The 12,801-nt window shown below is 39.8% G+C and overlaps 1 protein-coding gene across 2 annotated transcripts in view; it reads left to right on the forward strand.

Annotated features, from left to right (window-relative positions):
- mrpl15 (mitochondrial ribosomal protein L15) overlaps window positions 1-5,653 on the forward strand; it is a 16,571-nt gene extending 10,918 nt beyond the window's left edge. For both annotated transcript variants that reach the window (XM_043688336.1, XM_043688335.1), the window contains exons 2-5: window positions 961-1,118; window positions 3,185-3,350; window positions 4,205-4,328; window positions 5,019-5,653. In XM_043688336.1, the coding sequence (XP_043544271.1) occupies window positions 961-1,118; window positions 3,185-3,350; window positions 4,205-4,328; window positions 5,019-5,356 (786 nt within the window). In that variant the 3' untranslated portion in view covers window positions 5,357-5,653. The remainder of the gene's footprint in view (window positions 1-960; window positions 1,119-3,184; window positions 3,351-4,204; window positions 4,329-5,018) is intronic.
- Window positions 5,654-12,801: the final 7,148 nt, after the last annotated feature.

The raw sequence follows: 12,801 nt of genomic DNA on the forward strand, positions 1-12,801 counted from the left end.
CATCCCCTCCCCCACTCACCCATTGTACTCTATGCTACTTTCTCCCCACCCCCACCCTCCTCTAGCTTATCTCTCCACGCTTCAGGCTCACTGCCTTTATTCCTGATGAAGGGCTTTTGCCCGAAACGCGATTTCAAAGCTCCTTGGGTGCTGCCTGAACTGCTCTGCTCTTCCAGCACCACTAATCCAGAATCTGGTTTCCAGCATCTGCAGTCATTGTTTTTACCTCCGTGATTAAACTAGCATATCACAGTGTACTACCATTATCTGTTACTGGAGTCCTGTAATATAATCCCAGGCATGCATTACAACACTAAGTTAACTACATAACAGCCAGAGTAACTTCCGTAAAGGTAGAAATATAAAACATCGGATGTTGAAAATAGGAACAAAAGTAGGTCATGAAGTCGATCAACTCTACTCTGTCATTCAATGATTATGGTTGATCCTCTATCTTCCCATACCCATTAATGCTGTTAAAGTCTAGAAATCTGTTCTTTTTTTTCTTAAATGTATTCAGTAGCTTGGTCTCCCACCTTAATGTAGTAGAGAATTTCAAAGCTTCACCAGCCTTTGAAGAAATTTCTCTTCATTCCTAAGTGGTCCATGCCATATCCTCTGATTGTATTATGTCCCCTTGTTCTTGATTACCTAGTCATCCCAACACCTGCGTTCTGTAGTGCTGACAGTAGTTAACTCAAATTGATTAGTCCTGAATCCTCATGGAGTCTTTTTAGAAATAACTTTAATGTTATTTAAGGTGGTAATAAAATTGTTGTGGCCAAATTAGCAATACTACTTGGCCATTCATGCAAGCCCAAGTGCAACTTTTCTGTGACTTCTGAAATGAATATCCTTCTTAGGTGTTTGTTGCTAGAAATGGGAACCAAAAAAGTTTCATAGCCAACTAACTACGATGAATAAAAGATAATTAACTAATAAATAATGCTCAACTTTCAGGAAAAAAGACGTGGCAGGGGAATCCATGGAGGGAAAAAGAGTGGCCGAGGTCACAAAGGGCAGACTCAGCGTGGAAATCGGCCCCGATTAGGATTTGAAGGTGGACAGACTCCATTTTACATTGTTATTCCAAAATATGGATACAATGAGGGGCACAGGTTGGTTTTAAAAAAAATGTATTGACTTTGCAGTGGTTATCCACATTACAACCTATTAGTATGCTACATTTTGAAAACATGATTTTCATGGAAGATGTACATGGATTTCATTGTACGTGTGTATGTGCAATGAGATCATGCATGTTTAAGCATTCATATGAACATATAAATAGCTACCCATGTTCATGTGTATAGATAACTTGCTGTGTACATGCTTATACATATCAATGCCAGCATTTGCCTGATTACATGTTTATCAGTTTATTCATAAGTGATTTCATGCCTGTATGTATGCACATGCATATGTGCCCACCTGCTGTATACATATGCTTGAAGCATATCTGTACTTATTTGCAAGTGGCTGGGGGTAAGTGCATTCAGTCATTCATCTGTATCTGTGAGGGTTCTGTTCCTGACAACCCCTGCAAATGATGACATTCGCAAGCATGGAGCTTGTTAAAACATGCAATATTTGCCTCAAGGTGTTGAATTTCATTGTTACTTACTACTTGGCATGGACAGGCAAATTAGACATTCATGATTTAGTATACAGGTGTGTGTGTATGAACAAATACTCATCTAATGGTATGTACATATGTACTCATACCTCTTTTCTGGTCTCTGTGCTGATCTTTGCCATGGAGTCTGGAATAAAAAGAGAGAGAGATGCTGGAAGAGATAACAGTGAAGTCAATGAAAGGTAAAAAAGAGGAAAAGGGAAAGCAAAAGGATGAAGAAGAGACACGGCATGTGGGGGGTGGGGGAGTATCCACATTCCATTAAAGCAGTCATTCATCAGATGGTCTTTGGTTGGCCTGTGGTTGATGAGGGGTTGCATGGCTTTTTGCACTTTATCCTTGCTCTCATGTCCTCCACCTTACTGCTCTTTGTTATTTGTTTTTGGAGGGTGTATATTATATGGTTAGTGGTGATGCATCTCAATGCTTTCTTGAGTGTTGTTAATCTACCCACGCTTCACAGTTTTTAGATGAATTTCAGGAATATGATAGCCTTGTAGACTGCAACCTTTGCATCGACTGCAGATGATGTTTAATGAAGACTTGACTGAGCAGCTTCCCAAAGAAAGAGCACATGCACTGGATTTAGTGATGGTGGGGTTCTGGTGCAAGTTTCAGTTTTGGCTGGAGGAGGCCTTTTGCCTTGTTACTAAGATGAACCACCTGAGCTTGATACATTTGGGCAAAACGCCAAGGGTGGTTTTCTGTATCCTATGCAGGTGTATTTTGACCATGACTTTTGATAGAACTCTCATTTCTGAATCACAAGGTTCATAATGCTGGGGATCTAAGCCCATTCCATAAATATACAAAAAGTCAATTTTATGTTGCTGTTAATCCTACTGTATGACAATTGCCTGTTTTGTTTTTTTTGCATTGACTTACTGTAAAACACTTACGGACTTTCTAAACTTGTGAAATGCACTATTTGAATGTGTAATTTCATGAAATGGCAGAGAGGGGAATGGAGATTAAACAGCCATGAGATAAGCCATGATCTTATCTAATGGTAAAGCAGCTTCAAGGGTCTGAATGGTGTACTCCTGTTTTGAATTCTGTGTACTTGTTTATATGTTTGCGTACTTATGTATATTTGTATTGAAGAACAAAATGCCATGGGTAGTTTTTTTGGGGGGGCAGCACGGTGGCTCAGTGGTTAGCATTGCTGCCTCACAGCGTCAGGGACACTGGTTCACTTCCCGCCTCGGGCAACTGTTTGTGTGGAGTTTGCATATTCTCCCCGTGTCTGCGTGGGTTTCCTCCGGGTGCTCCGGTTTCCTCCCACAGTCCAGTGATGTGCAGGTCAGGTGAATTGGCCATGCTAAATTGCCCATAGTGTTAGGTGCATTAGTCGGGGGTGAATGTAGGGGAATGGGTCTGGGTGGGTTGCTCTGGGGAGGGTCGATATGGACTTATTGGGCCGAAGGGCCTGTTTCCACACTGCAGGGAATCTAATCTTTAAAAAAAACAAATGATCTGTAAAGGAATTATCATTTCTTGTACTATATTTTAAAACTAAAATATTCTTAACTGAAAATTCTTTTCTAGTTATCGACGACAATACCAACCACTAAGTCTGAATCGTCTTCAGTATTTAATAGATCTGGGTAGAGTGGATCCCAGTCAACCTATTGATCTGACCCAATTAGTGAATGCGAGAGGAGTAACTGTCCAACCACTCAAACGAGACTATGGAATCCAGCTAGTGGAGGAGGTAATATAAACCAGCATTGTTCTGTGTTAATGACACAAAGTCATAGCTCTATTACTATATCTTAACTAGGCTCAGCAATTTTCCAGTTGCTTTGTTATTTCAGGAAATCTATCTTTATATGCAACAATAGGAAATAAATCCACCACATTATAATTCTGGGCGGATATACAGCATGGCAGTAAAGTGATTAGCACTGCTGCCTCACTGGGCCATGGACCCAGGTTCGATTCAAGTCTGTCTATATAGACTTTGCAGGTCCACCCCATGTCTGCATGGATTTCCTCCCACAGTCCAAAGACATGCAAGTAAGGTAGATTGGCCATGCTATAAAAAACCCCATAGCATAGGGATGTTTGGATTAGGTATATTAGCTATGGTAAAAATGAGAGCAGCTTGGCACCAGATAGATTAGGAACAGGTGAGCTGAAGTTTAATGGGATACAACCTAGGTCATTAAAATAATTAACCTTATAGATTAGGGGGAGTTTCTGCAATTATTTTAATCACGTGACTTCTTTATCAAATGTTTTGATTTGTTCTCCTTGCTAACATATGAACAGCATAAGGCAAAACAAAGCAATTTTTTTTGGATAGTTATTTCTCTTGCTGCCATTAGATGGAAGCAAGTGTACAGTATTTGTGAACTTGTAGACTATTCCTCGAGGAGGTCTCTTATAGTTTATCGAGAATTTTAGAAACTGTGAAATCTGTTTGTATTCGCAGACCGTTGTTAGCATAACATTTTTGTATAAATTACTGTAAAATATGACAGGTGAGAACCAGTAGTTTATTGCATTAATTAATGGAAGTTACACGATCTACTATTCCCACAGCTTGTGCTTAATTTGTCATAGGGTGCTGACAACTTTGTAGCAAAAGTAAGCATTGAAGTCCAGTGGGCATCAGAGCTTGCTATCGCTGCAATTGAAAAGAATGGTGGAATTATAACTACAGGATTCTATGATCCACGAAGTTTGGGTAAGTGTGATTCTTTTTTTTTTTAGCCATTTATGCATATATTTGTTTAAAACGTGGAATTTTTCACTGGGTCTGGCAGTGCCTGTGGAGAAAAAGCAGAGATAATACTTTGAGTCCAGTGACCCTTCTACTCATGCTGACTTGCTCTAGCAATAATTGTTTTTGTTTCAGATTTCCAGCATCCACAGTTTTATTTAAGAGTCTTCCACTGTTGAAATTATCTACAATTAATATTTCACTCTAAGGCTTTATGCTGTTGATTCTTTGGCCTAGAAGTTTGCAACCTTCATGATTAATTCTCAGGATATAAATAAATGCTTGAGCTTCAGATACAGCAAATTGAAAGTATACTTATCAAAATCTAAATGCCTTGTGAAATTTCACAGTGGGTATAGGTGTAATGCACTGAACTGCTCACAATTGGCACTAAAGTGATGGATTTAGCATGACTCGGAGTTGCACAAAATGAGTAAGTATGCAGTAGTACTCTTTGTTCTTCCTGATCAACAGAAAACAAGAGGTCAAACGTAAGCATGTGAAATGTTATTAGAAGGAAGTATTTGTAACAGGCATGGTTTACATTCATGGATTTTAGCAATAAACTTATGGATTTTAAAATCTTAATTGGTTTAAAAAAAAATTATGTTTCAGCATGCTTAACCATTTAACAATGTTTCTGCATTTCAACAGATGTTTTATGTAAGCCGGTGCCCTTTTTTCTAAGAGGACAACCTATTCCAAAACGCATGCTTCCACCTGAAGAACTGGTTCCTTACTATACAGATGCACAAAATCGTGGTTATTTAGCAGACCCAGCAAAAGTTCAAGAAGCACGGATGGATCTTGCTAAGAAATATGGCTATATTCTACCAGACATTACTAAAGATGAGATGTACAACATGTTAACAATGCGTAAAGATCCTCGACAAATTTTCTTTGGGCTTGCTCCTGGTTGGGTGGTAAACTTATCAGAAAAGAAAATTTTAAAACCAACTGACGAAGAGCTGTGTAGTTACTATAGTTCTTGAAACTGATAATGATGTAGTTGTAACTTAAAAGTCAATGTTGATTATTTGTCAATGTGAACTAAGTAATGAATTAAATGTTTGTTTTCTACTTGGTTATGTATTTCTGAGTTGAAGTTTTCTATTGACTTTAAGTAGATACTGGCATTAAAACTTAGCTAGTAACTGGTGGTATTGCTCATGGTGATTTGGAAGATGTACTGTTGTTCTTTGATTTAATGCACAATATATTTTAACATTGTATTCTCCTGTGCTGGTGCTCTTGGAGAAAAATTAAAATAAATTAACTTTCAATCTTTACAATGTATTGTTTTCTACTTGTATTTCTTTTCTATCCTTTCTTGCAATACTTTTATGAGTCTTTCTGTTTTTACTATTGCTTGTGTAAATTTTTCCTCTACTGTGTCTCTTCTGTATTTCTCTCAATTTGCACATATGATTTTGACACTTGTACACAAGTTCCAACTATTGTATTTTTACAGCTTAAGATGTACACGACTTAAAACCAAGCAGACGCTAAGAAATCCCAACTAGAATTTAAGATCAGAAAGAATTTGTATAGGATGTAAATACCATAGTCTAGAGGACTGTTGGGGTAGTGCTTGGGTTGACTTTACCACCTGATGCTGTTTGACTTGCTGTGTTCTTCTAGCCTCCTGCTTGTCTACCTTGGATTCCAGCATCTGCAGTTTTTTGTCTCTGGGCAATAAACTAGCCCCAAAATTATGATCAAGCAAATTCCTGAATCCCTACAGTGTGGGAACAGGCCATTTGGCCCAACAAATCCGAAGGGTTTTCGTAAATTACGTTACAACTAAATAGTGTTTAATAAACATGCATTATAGGACAACTACCTGTACTGTTAGATGGTAGAATTAAAGATGGCATGGTGAGCTAGAACCAGAAATTAAGGTGAACGGTCGTGATTCAGTCCTTTGACTCCATCTACGCTTCTCACTGCCTTTGGAAGGTAGCCAACATAATCCGAGATCCCTCCCACCCAGCTTATAGTCTCTTGCAACTTCTTCCATCAGGCAGAAAATACAAAGGCTTAAACATGTACCAACAAATTCAAGAACAGATTCTTCTCACTTATTAATTTCTGAATGGACCTCAAATTTTAAATTTAATGTTGATCTTGCTCATTGTGCACCTTCTCTGCAAGGAGCCTGAGTGTCCTTGGAGAAGGAGTACACGGTGTTCACGAACACCCTTGAGCTGTTCAAGGAAAGGTGGGTACCGTAGGGAGTGAAGGGTTTTATTTCCCCCTCTGGCTCTATTTTGATTTAATCCTTGCCCTCCCCTTCACTTTTGACCATGCAGCATTGTCCTTTGTTGAGAAGGGCACTGCTTGTTACTGGCCACTCTGGTGTCTCCTCTCTTCCTGGTGGTGGACTATAAATAAAGATTTATGCACTTGTTATTCACTGTCTTAAACCTGCACACACATGACATGGGTGCTGGGGAAAAATAAGCACTACTGCCATTAGATGGTAGTGAGGGGAATGAAGAAAAAAAAATTAAAGCTCCCCAACACAAGCTATTGGGCTTGCTGCAGGCTCATAGGTGGTGGCACAGGGATCACAGATGATTGATTGGAAATGGGTGCACAGCCTGGACAAAGGATTCGAGTTTGTCCAAAGCTGTTTTGGAGGTTTTGCCAGGTAGAATTTCTAGAATATGAAATTAAAAACAGACCACGGTGGCAGTAAAAGCTCCTGCTTCAGCATGTCCCACAAGCATTTTAGGTCCTCTCAACAGACTGGTGATTAAGTCCACAGGCAAAATTTTGTTCAACAATATCCACCATGAATTCATGTCATTAATGATAAATATAGCAGGGGCATAGCTATTTGGGATGGTACCCTTCCCCAATTAAACAGTGCTCACACTTGACTCATAGGATAATGGGAGGGGGAACAGGAAATATGAGGGTAAACTATGACCTGTAACTAAGCGTGAGAGAAGGGAACTCCATCATGATACAGCAGATGGGGCAGGATGGTCAACAGTTAATATACTTGACTCATTTGGAGAATAAACTCAGGATCTTGGCCCAACAAGTCAAACAAAACCTTGGAGGAATTAAAGGACAACTGAAAGGAGATAACAGGACAATTGACAGGGAACCACTACCTAGTGACCATACTCCAAGGGAATGTCCCATTCTGGATCAGCGATGAAATTTGGAACACCTGGTACAGGAAAGAATACATATCGACATGTACAGCTGCCAACTGAGGCAATTGTTCAAGCTATAATTTAACGACAGCTGGAAGCTTTCAGTGATGCCCAAGGCTTGGCACTAGGAATCCCAATCATTCCTAGTGACAGAGTGGGGTTGAGAACCCTTGAAGTCAAAAACATTGACATTATAAAGAGAGGAGTGTGGATGGGATATCATGGTACTCTCCTATATGCTGTATCGGGATCACTAAATGCCAACAAAAAAACCATACCAATGTATGGCTGTACCCTGTACAATGAAGGTGCCCTGTGTAGTTTTAAAACAAGTATTGATTTAAACTGCACTTTGGATGGTAGGAGTCTGAGGATTGACATCGCAAAAGTCTCTAAAAGGGGAAGTGTGATTGCTGTGTCAAGAAAGCATTCAAGAAATATAAGTATGGGGATTCAAGCTGTAATGTCACTGATACCAATTTTTGTCTCTCAAATTCCTGCATAGGTAGGCCTCATAGAACTAACCAACATCCATCAAAAGTCAAATGGCATTCATAAATGCTAGTGACAATTTAAGAGAATGGCTTGACAAATATTTTGAAAAATATCACACAGATTTAAAACCACTGCCAGAGAAGTTGGATTAAGTTTGAATTCAATTAATGAGAGCCCAAACATTTACTCAAAAAATGCAAACAGAAAACAGTTAAAAGATGAGAGAGATGAGATTAAACCCATCAACTGATGGGATGACTTTTAAAATTAGTACTCAAATATACACATTCATCTGTGGATCTGCCTCCCTTTACATTTAGCTGTAGTCCTAATTGCAGTTACTTTGGTGTACCTCACTGTAAGGCAGTTATGATTATCATCTGGAAGAGAGAGATATCCAGCATTTGGACATGCCCACTACAAGTAATACATATGCACGTATGCGGAGATTGTAGCAGAGAAGGAACTCTCATGATTATTATACCGCTACTCTCACCTCTATTAGATTTAATACTAGATTTTGTATATTGTGACGTTTATAAATATGCACTTGAGTCTCACACATTCTGTCAGAGTTTTCATGACGGATTAACTTTTTTCTCTCAGTCCATACATGTGGTACAATTGCAGTGTTTAAAAGGCATCTGGATGGGTATATGAATAGGAAAGGTTTAGAGGGATATGGGCCAAGTGCTGGCAAATGGGACTAGATTAGGTTAAGATATCTGGTTGGCATGGACAAGTTGGACCAAAGGGTCTGTTACCATGCTGTACATTTCTATGACTCTATGTCACCAAATCACTTGTGAAATGTGTATAGAACATAGAAGAATACAGCGCAGTACAGGCCCTTTGGCCCTCGATGTTGCACCGATCCAAGCCCACCTAACCTATACTAACCCACTATCCTCCATATACCTATCCAATCCCGCTTAAATGCCCATAAAGAGGGAGAGTCCACCACTGCTACTGGCAGGGCATTCCATGAACTTACGACTCGCTGAGTGAAGAACCTACCCCTAACTTCAGTCCAATATCTACCCCCCTTAATTTAAAGCTATGCCCCCTTGTAATACCCGACTCCATACGCGGGAAAAGGTTTTTGAAGGGCAGGTCGTGCCTCACAAACCTTATTGAATTCTTTGAAAAGGTGACGAAGGAGGTTGATGAGGGGAAAGCGGTAGATGTGGTATATATGGATTTTAGTAAGGCGTTTGATAAGGTTCCCCATGGTAGGTTACTGCAGAAAATACGGAGATATGGCATTGAGGGTGAGTTGGAGGTTTGGATTAGGAATTGGCTGGATGGAAGAAGACAGAGGGTAGTAGTTGATGGCAAAGTTTCTTCATGGAGTGCCGTCACTAGCGGTGTTCCGCAAGGATCTGTTTTGGGACCATTGCTGTTTGTCATTTATAAAAATGACAAACAGCAATGGTCCCAAAACAGATCCTTGCGGAACACCGCTAGTGACGGCACTCCATGAAGAAACTTTGCCATCAACTACTATCCTCTGTCTTCTTCCATCCAGCCAATTCCTAATCCAAACCTCCAACTCACCCTCAATGCCATATCTCCGTATTTTCTGCAGTAGCCTACCATGGGGAACCTTATCAAACGCCTTACTAAAATCCATATATACCACATCTACCGCTTTCCCCTCATCAACCTCCTTCGTCACCTTTTCAAAGTGGTAGGTTTGACCAGTATATGCAATGACTTTAACAATGACATGTAGCTTCCCCTCCCTGACAATAACCAAAATTAACCTTCTACAATTAGGTTTGTATTGCATTTGCATGGGCATTTTCTGTTCAAAAGGGGGAAATGTCTGCTAAAACACAAGCAGATTGTCAATATGGCCAAACAGCAAGGGATGCTGAGGATGTGACACTTTGAGCAAGTAAAGCTCTACAAATTGCAAATCCAGAAACCAGGCACAGTACAAACCCAGCAGTCAGGTACTAATGGTATTAGCATTGTGTAAAAGGACACATCTCATCAACAGTTATCCTGGACAGACCCATCCCCAAGAGCGTCTTAACCAAAAAACAGACAGAAAGGCACCCAAGCTTGACTACACAAAGAAACAAACATTAGCAAACCATCCAAAAGATTGACAGTGTTTCAAAACATTAAGCGAGTCTCCTTGATTGATGAGAATGATGGAAGTTTCAGAAAACCATTCAAAAAGGTTTAAGAAAAGGTCTTTCCCGCAGATCAATCTCTTGGACCTACAGGAGAGGAAGAAGGACCAACTAGCATGACAAAAGTAAAGACCAACTGAATATGCGGAGTGAGAGAGAAAGGACAACAACTTGCAAACCTGCCTAAAATTACAAGAGGGTCTATAAGTATTGTAACAACTAAAGGGATTGGGCAGGATTTGAGCTAGCATTATTAGTGTTGACAGTTTGCATCAGTAGCAACTTGTGACTGTAATGATTTGACTGTCTGGTATTGAGAGATAACTAGGTAATTTCATTTATAATCTATTGGTTGAAATGTCTGACCAGTCCTAAAGGGCTGGGACAACAGGCAGACAAACGCATATATCAAGGAGAGGTTGTCAGGCAGCATTGACAATTCTGGTGAATGAGGTACAGTGGGAGGAGGTCAGAACCATAAGCGTTGCATCCAGGATGTGACTACCATTCATTTAATGATTTGGCATGATTGGTCAGCAAAGATCTTCCAAACACACTTCATTAACTGACTGTTTCCAGCACAAGCTGTGCGTAAACATTCACGCAACTGACTATATCACATATTCACAGGCGCAACTTGTACCATGTGAGACACTTGCATGCACAGCAGCCAAAGTATCCATTCACTGGATTCGTCCTCCAGTACAAGATAGCATTTAACAGTGTCAGCAGAACCTGGCTATCTTACCTTTCAGTCATTGGAAGAGGCAGTGCTGGCACAAATTAAGAGAAAAGTGACAGATATCATGGCCAAATCCATAGTACTGGGCACATTAGAGGGCATGTCAGCTTCCTTGCATATCTGAAGCTATTCCTGATACCTTATTTCTCTAAACTTAATAGATCAGCTCCATTTTTATGTTGAACTGTGCATACTCATGATCTTGTTTTCAGTTATATATTTTTTAAAGTGGCAGTATATTAGTGCACCATAAAATGAATTGCTGCACAAAAAAAATTGAAACATGTAAGCACTTGCATGGTTACAAGAAATGAACTGATTTCGTCGAAGACTATTATGATCTGTGATCTGGATTTACTGGAAGTGGCATAGACGCATCATCGATTGGGTAAAGATAGTTGCATGTGCTTCAACTTTATTCTTTGCACTGCCTGGGCTGCACCATATTTACAGAATCTCCTTCTCCAGTTAGTTATTTAATTGTCCTGGGATGAGGCTGGACTGCAGAGCTTTGATGCATTAGTTGTGCAATTGCTTTTCTCTATCACAAGTATCTACTGTTTAATGTACATGTATCTCTGTATTGTAGTGTCATTGGGTCGACGTATCAATTTAAGCAATCCTGGTGCTGCTGCTGGCATGCTCTCCTATATGTCTCATTGAATAAGGGTTGACCCCCTGTCTTGATAAGTATGGAAGAATGATGGATATTCCTGGCTATGAGGTAACGGATTGTGATTGAATGCATTTTTACTGCTAATGATAGTCCATTGATGCCTAGGTTTGAGTTGCTAGACCTGTTCTGCATATATCACATGGTGTTACTGCCACACAATACTATTCTCAGTGTAAGATGGGACAATATCTTCATGAGGACTGTGCACAGATAAGTCATACCAATGCTATCCTGAACAAATGCACCTAAAGGTAGATTGGAGAAGATGAGATCAAATAGGGTTTTCTCTCTTGATTCTTTCACCACCTGCAGCCCAAGCTAGTGAATAGGTCCCAGGGGTAGAAAATTACACAATTTAGTGGAATTCCAAACTGTAGAGAATGGGCACAAAAATAGAAACTGCTGGAAAAGCTCAGCAGGCTGGCAGTATCTGTGGAGAGAAATCTGAGTTAACATTTTGGGTCCAGTGACTCGTTTTCTTTCCACAGTTGCTGCGAGACCTGCTGAGCTTTTCCAGCAATTTGTTTTTGTTTCTGAGTTACAGCATCCACAGTTCGTCCGGTTTTTATTTAGAGAATGAAACTCTGCATACCTGTTAGTATTTTCAGACCTCTGCCAGTACTAGGAGCAAGACCAAGGCAGCTGCCACTTAGCCTTCAGTCAACTCGGACTCAGTTGCTATCACTCATAACACCAGAAGGATGCACTTTTTGCTGCTTGTGCAGAGGTGGTTTGATGCAAGGGCTAGAAGTGGAAGCAGTACAATAGGGTTTTAGCTATCTGTAGTGAATTGGTTTTAGTTTTTTTGCATGTTACCACTTTGTTGTTTTTTTGTTGAATTAGAGCAGCAAATAACAATCAAAATGAAATGCAAAAATGCTACACAGCCCAACTTAATATAACATCAAAAGCCAGTGGATTTTCAGTAAAACTTATTGCCAACCTTCTATCATAATGATCTAGCCATAAAGGAACGCATACAGCCCAAGGTATTTTAATGTTGCCTAAAAGCTGTTGGAAAGGCCAGACTGGTATGAGGGGAATTAGGAAAAGATGATGCTGAGGGAGTTAATATTCAATGAGAATATAGTAGTTAGATAAATCTTCATCATAAAAAAGTTTCAGTTCTTTTTATCTTTAGCCACTCACATCCCTGAAAATCCTTCAGGCTTCAGTCAATTTGTGTGTATTGCAGCTACTGAAGAATCTT

Source organism: Chiloscyllium plagiosum, chromosome 4, assembly GCF_004010195.1.
Source record: "Chiloscyllium plagiosum isolate BGI_BamShark_2017 chromosome 4, ASM401019v2, whole genome shotgun sequence".
Classification (NCBI taxonomy): domain Eukaryota; kingdom Metazoa; phylum Chordata; class Chondrichthyes; order Orectolobiformes; family Hemiscylliidae; genus Chiloscyllium; species Chiloscyllium plagiosum.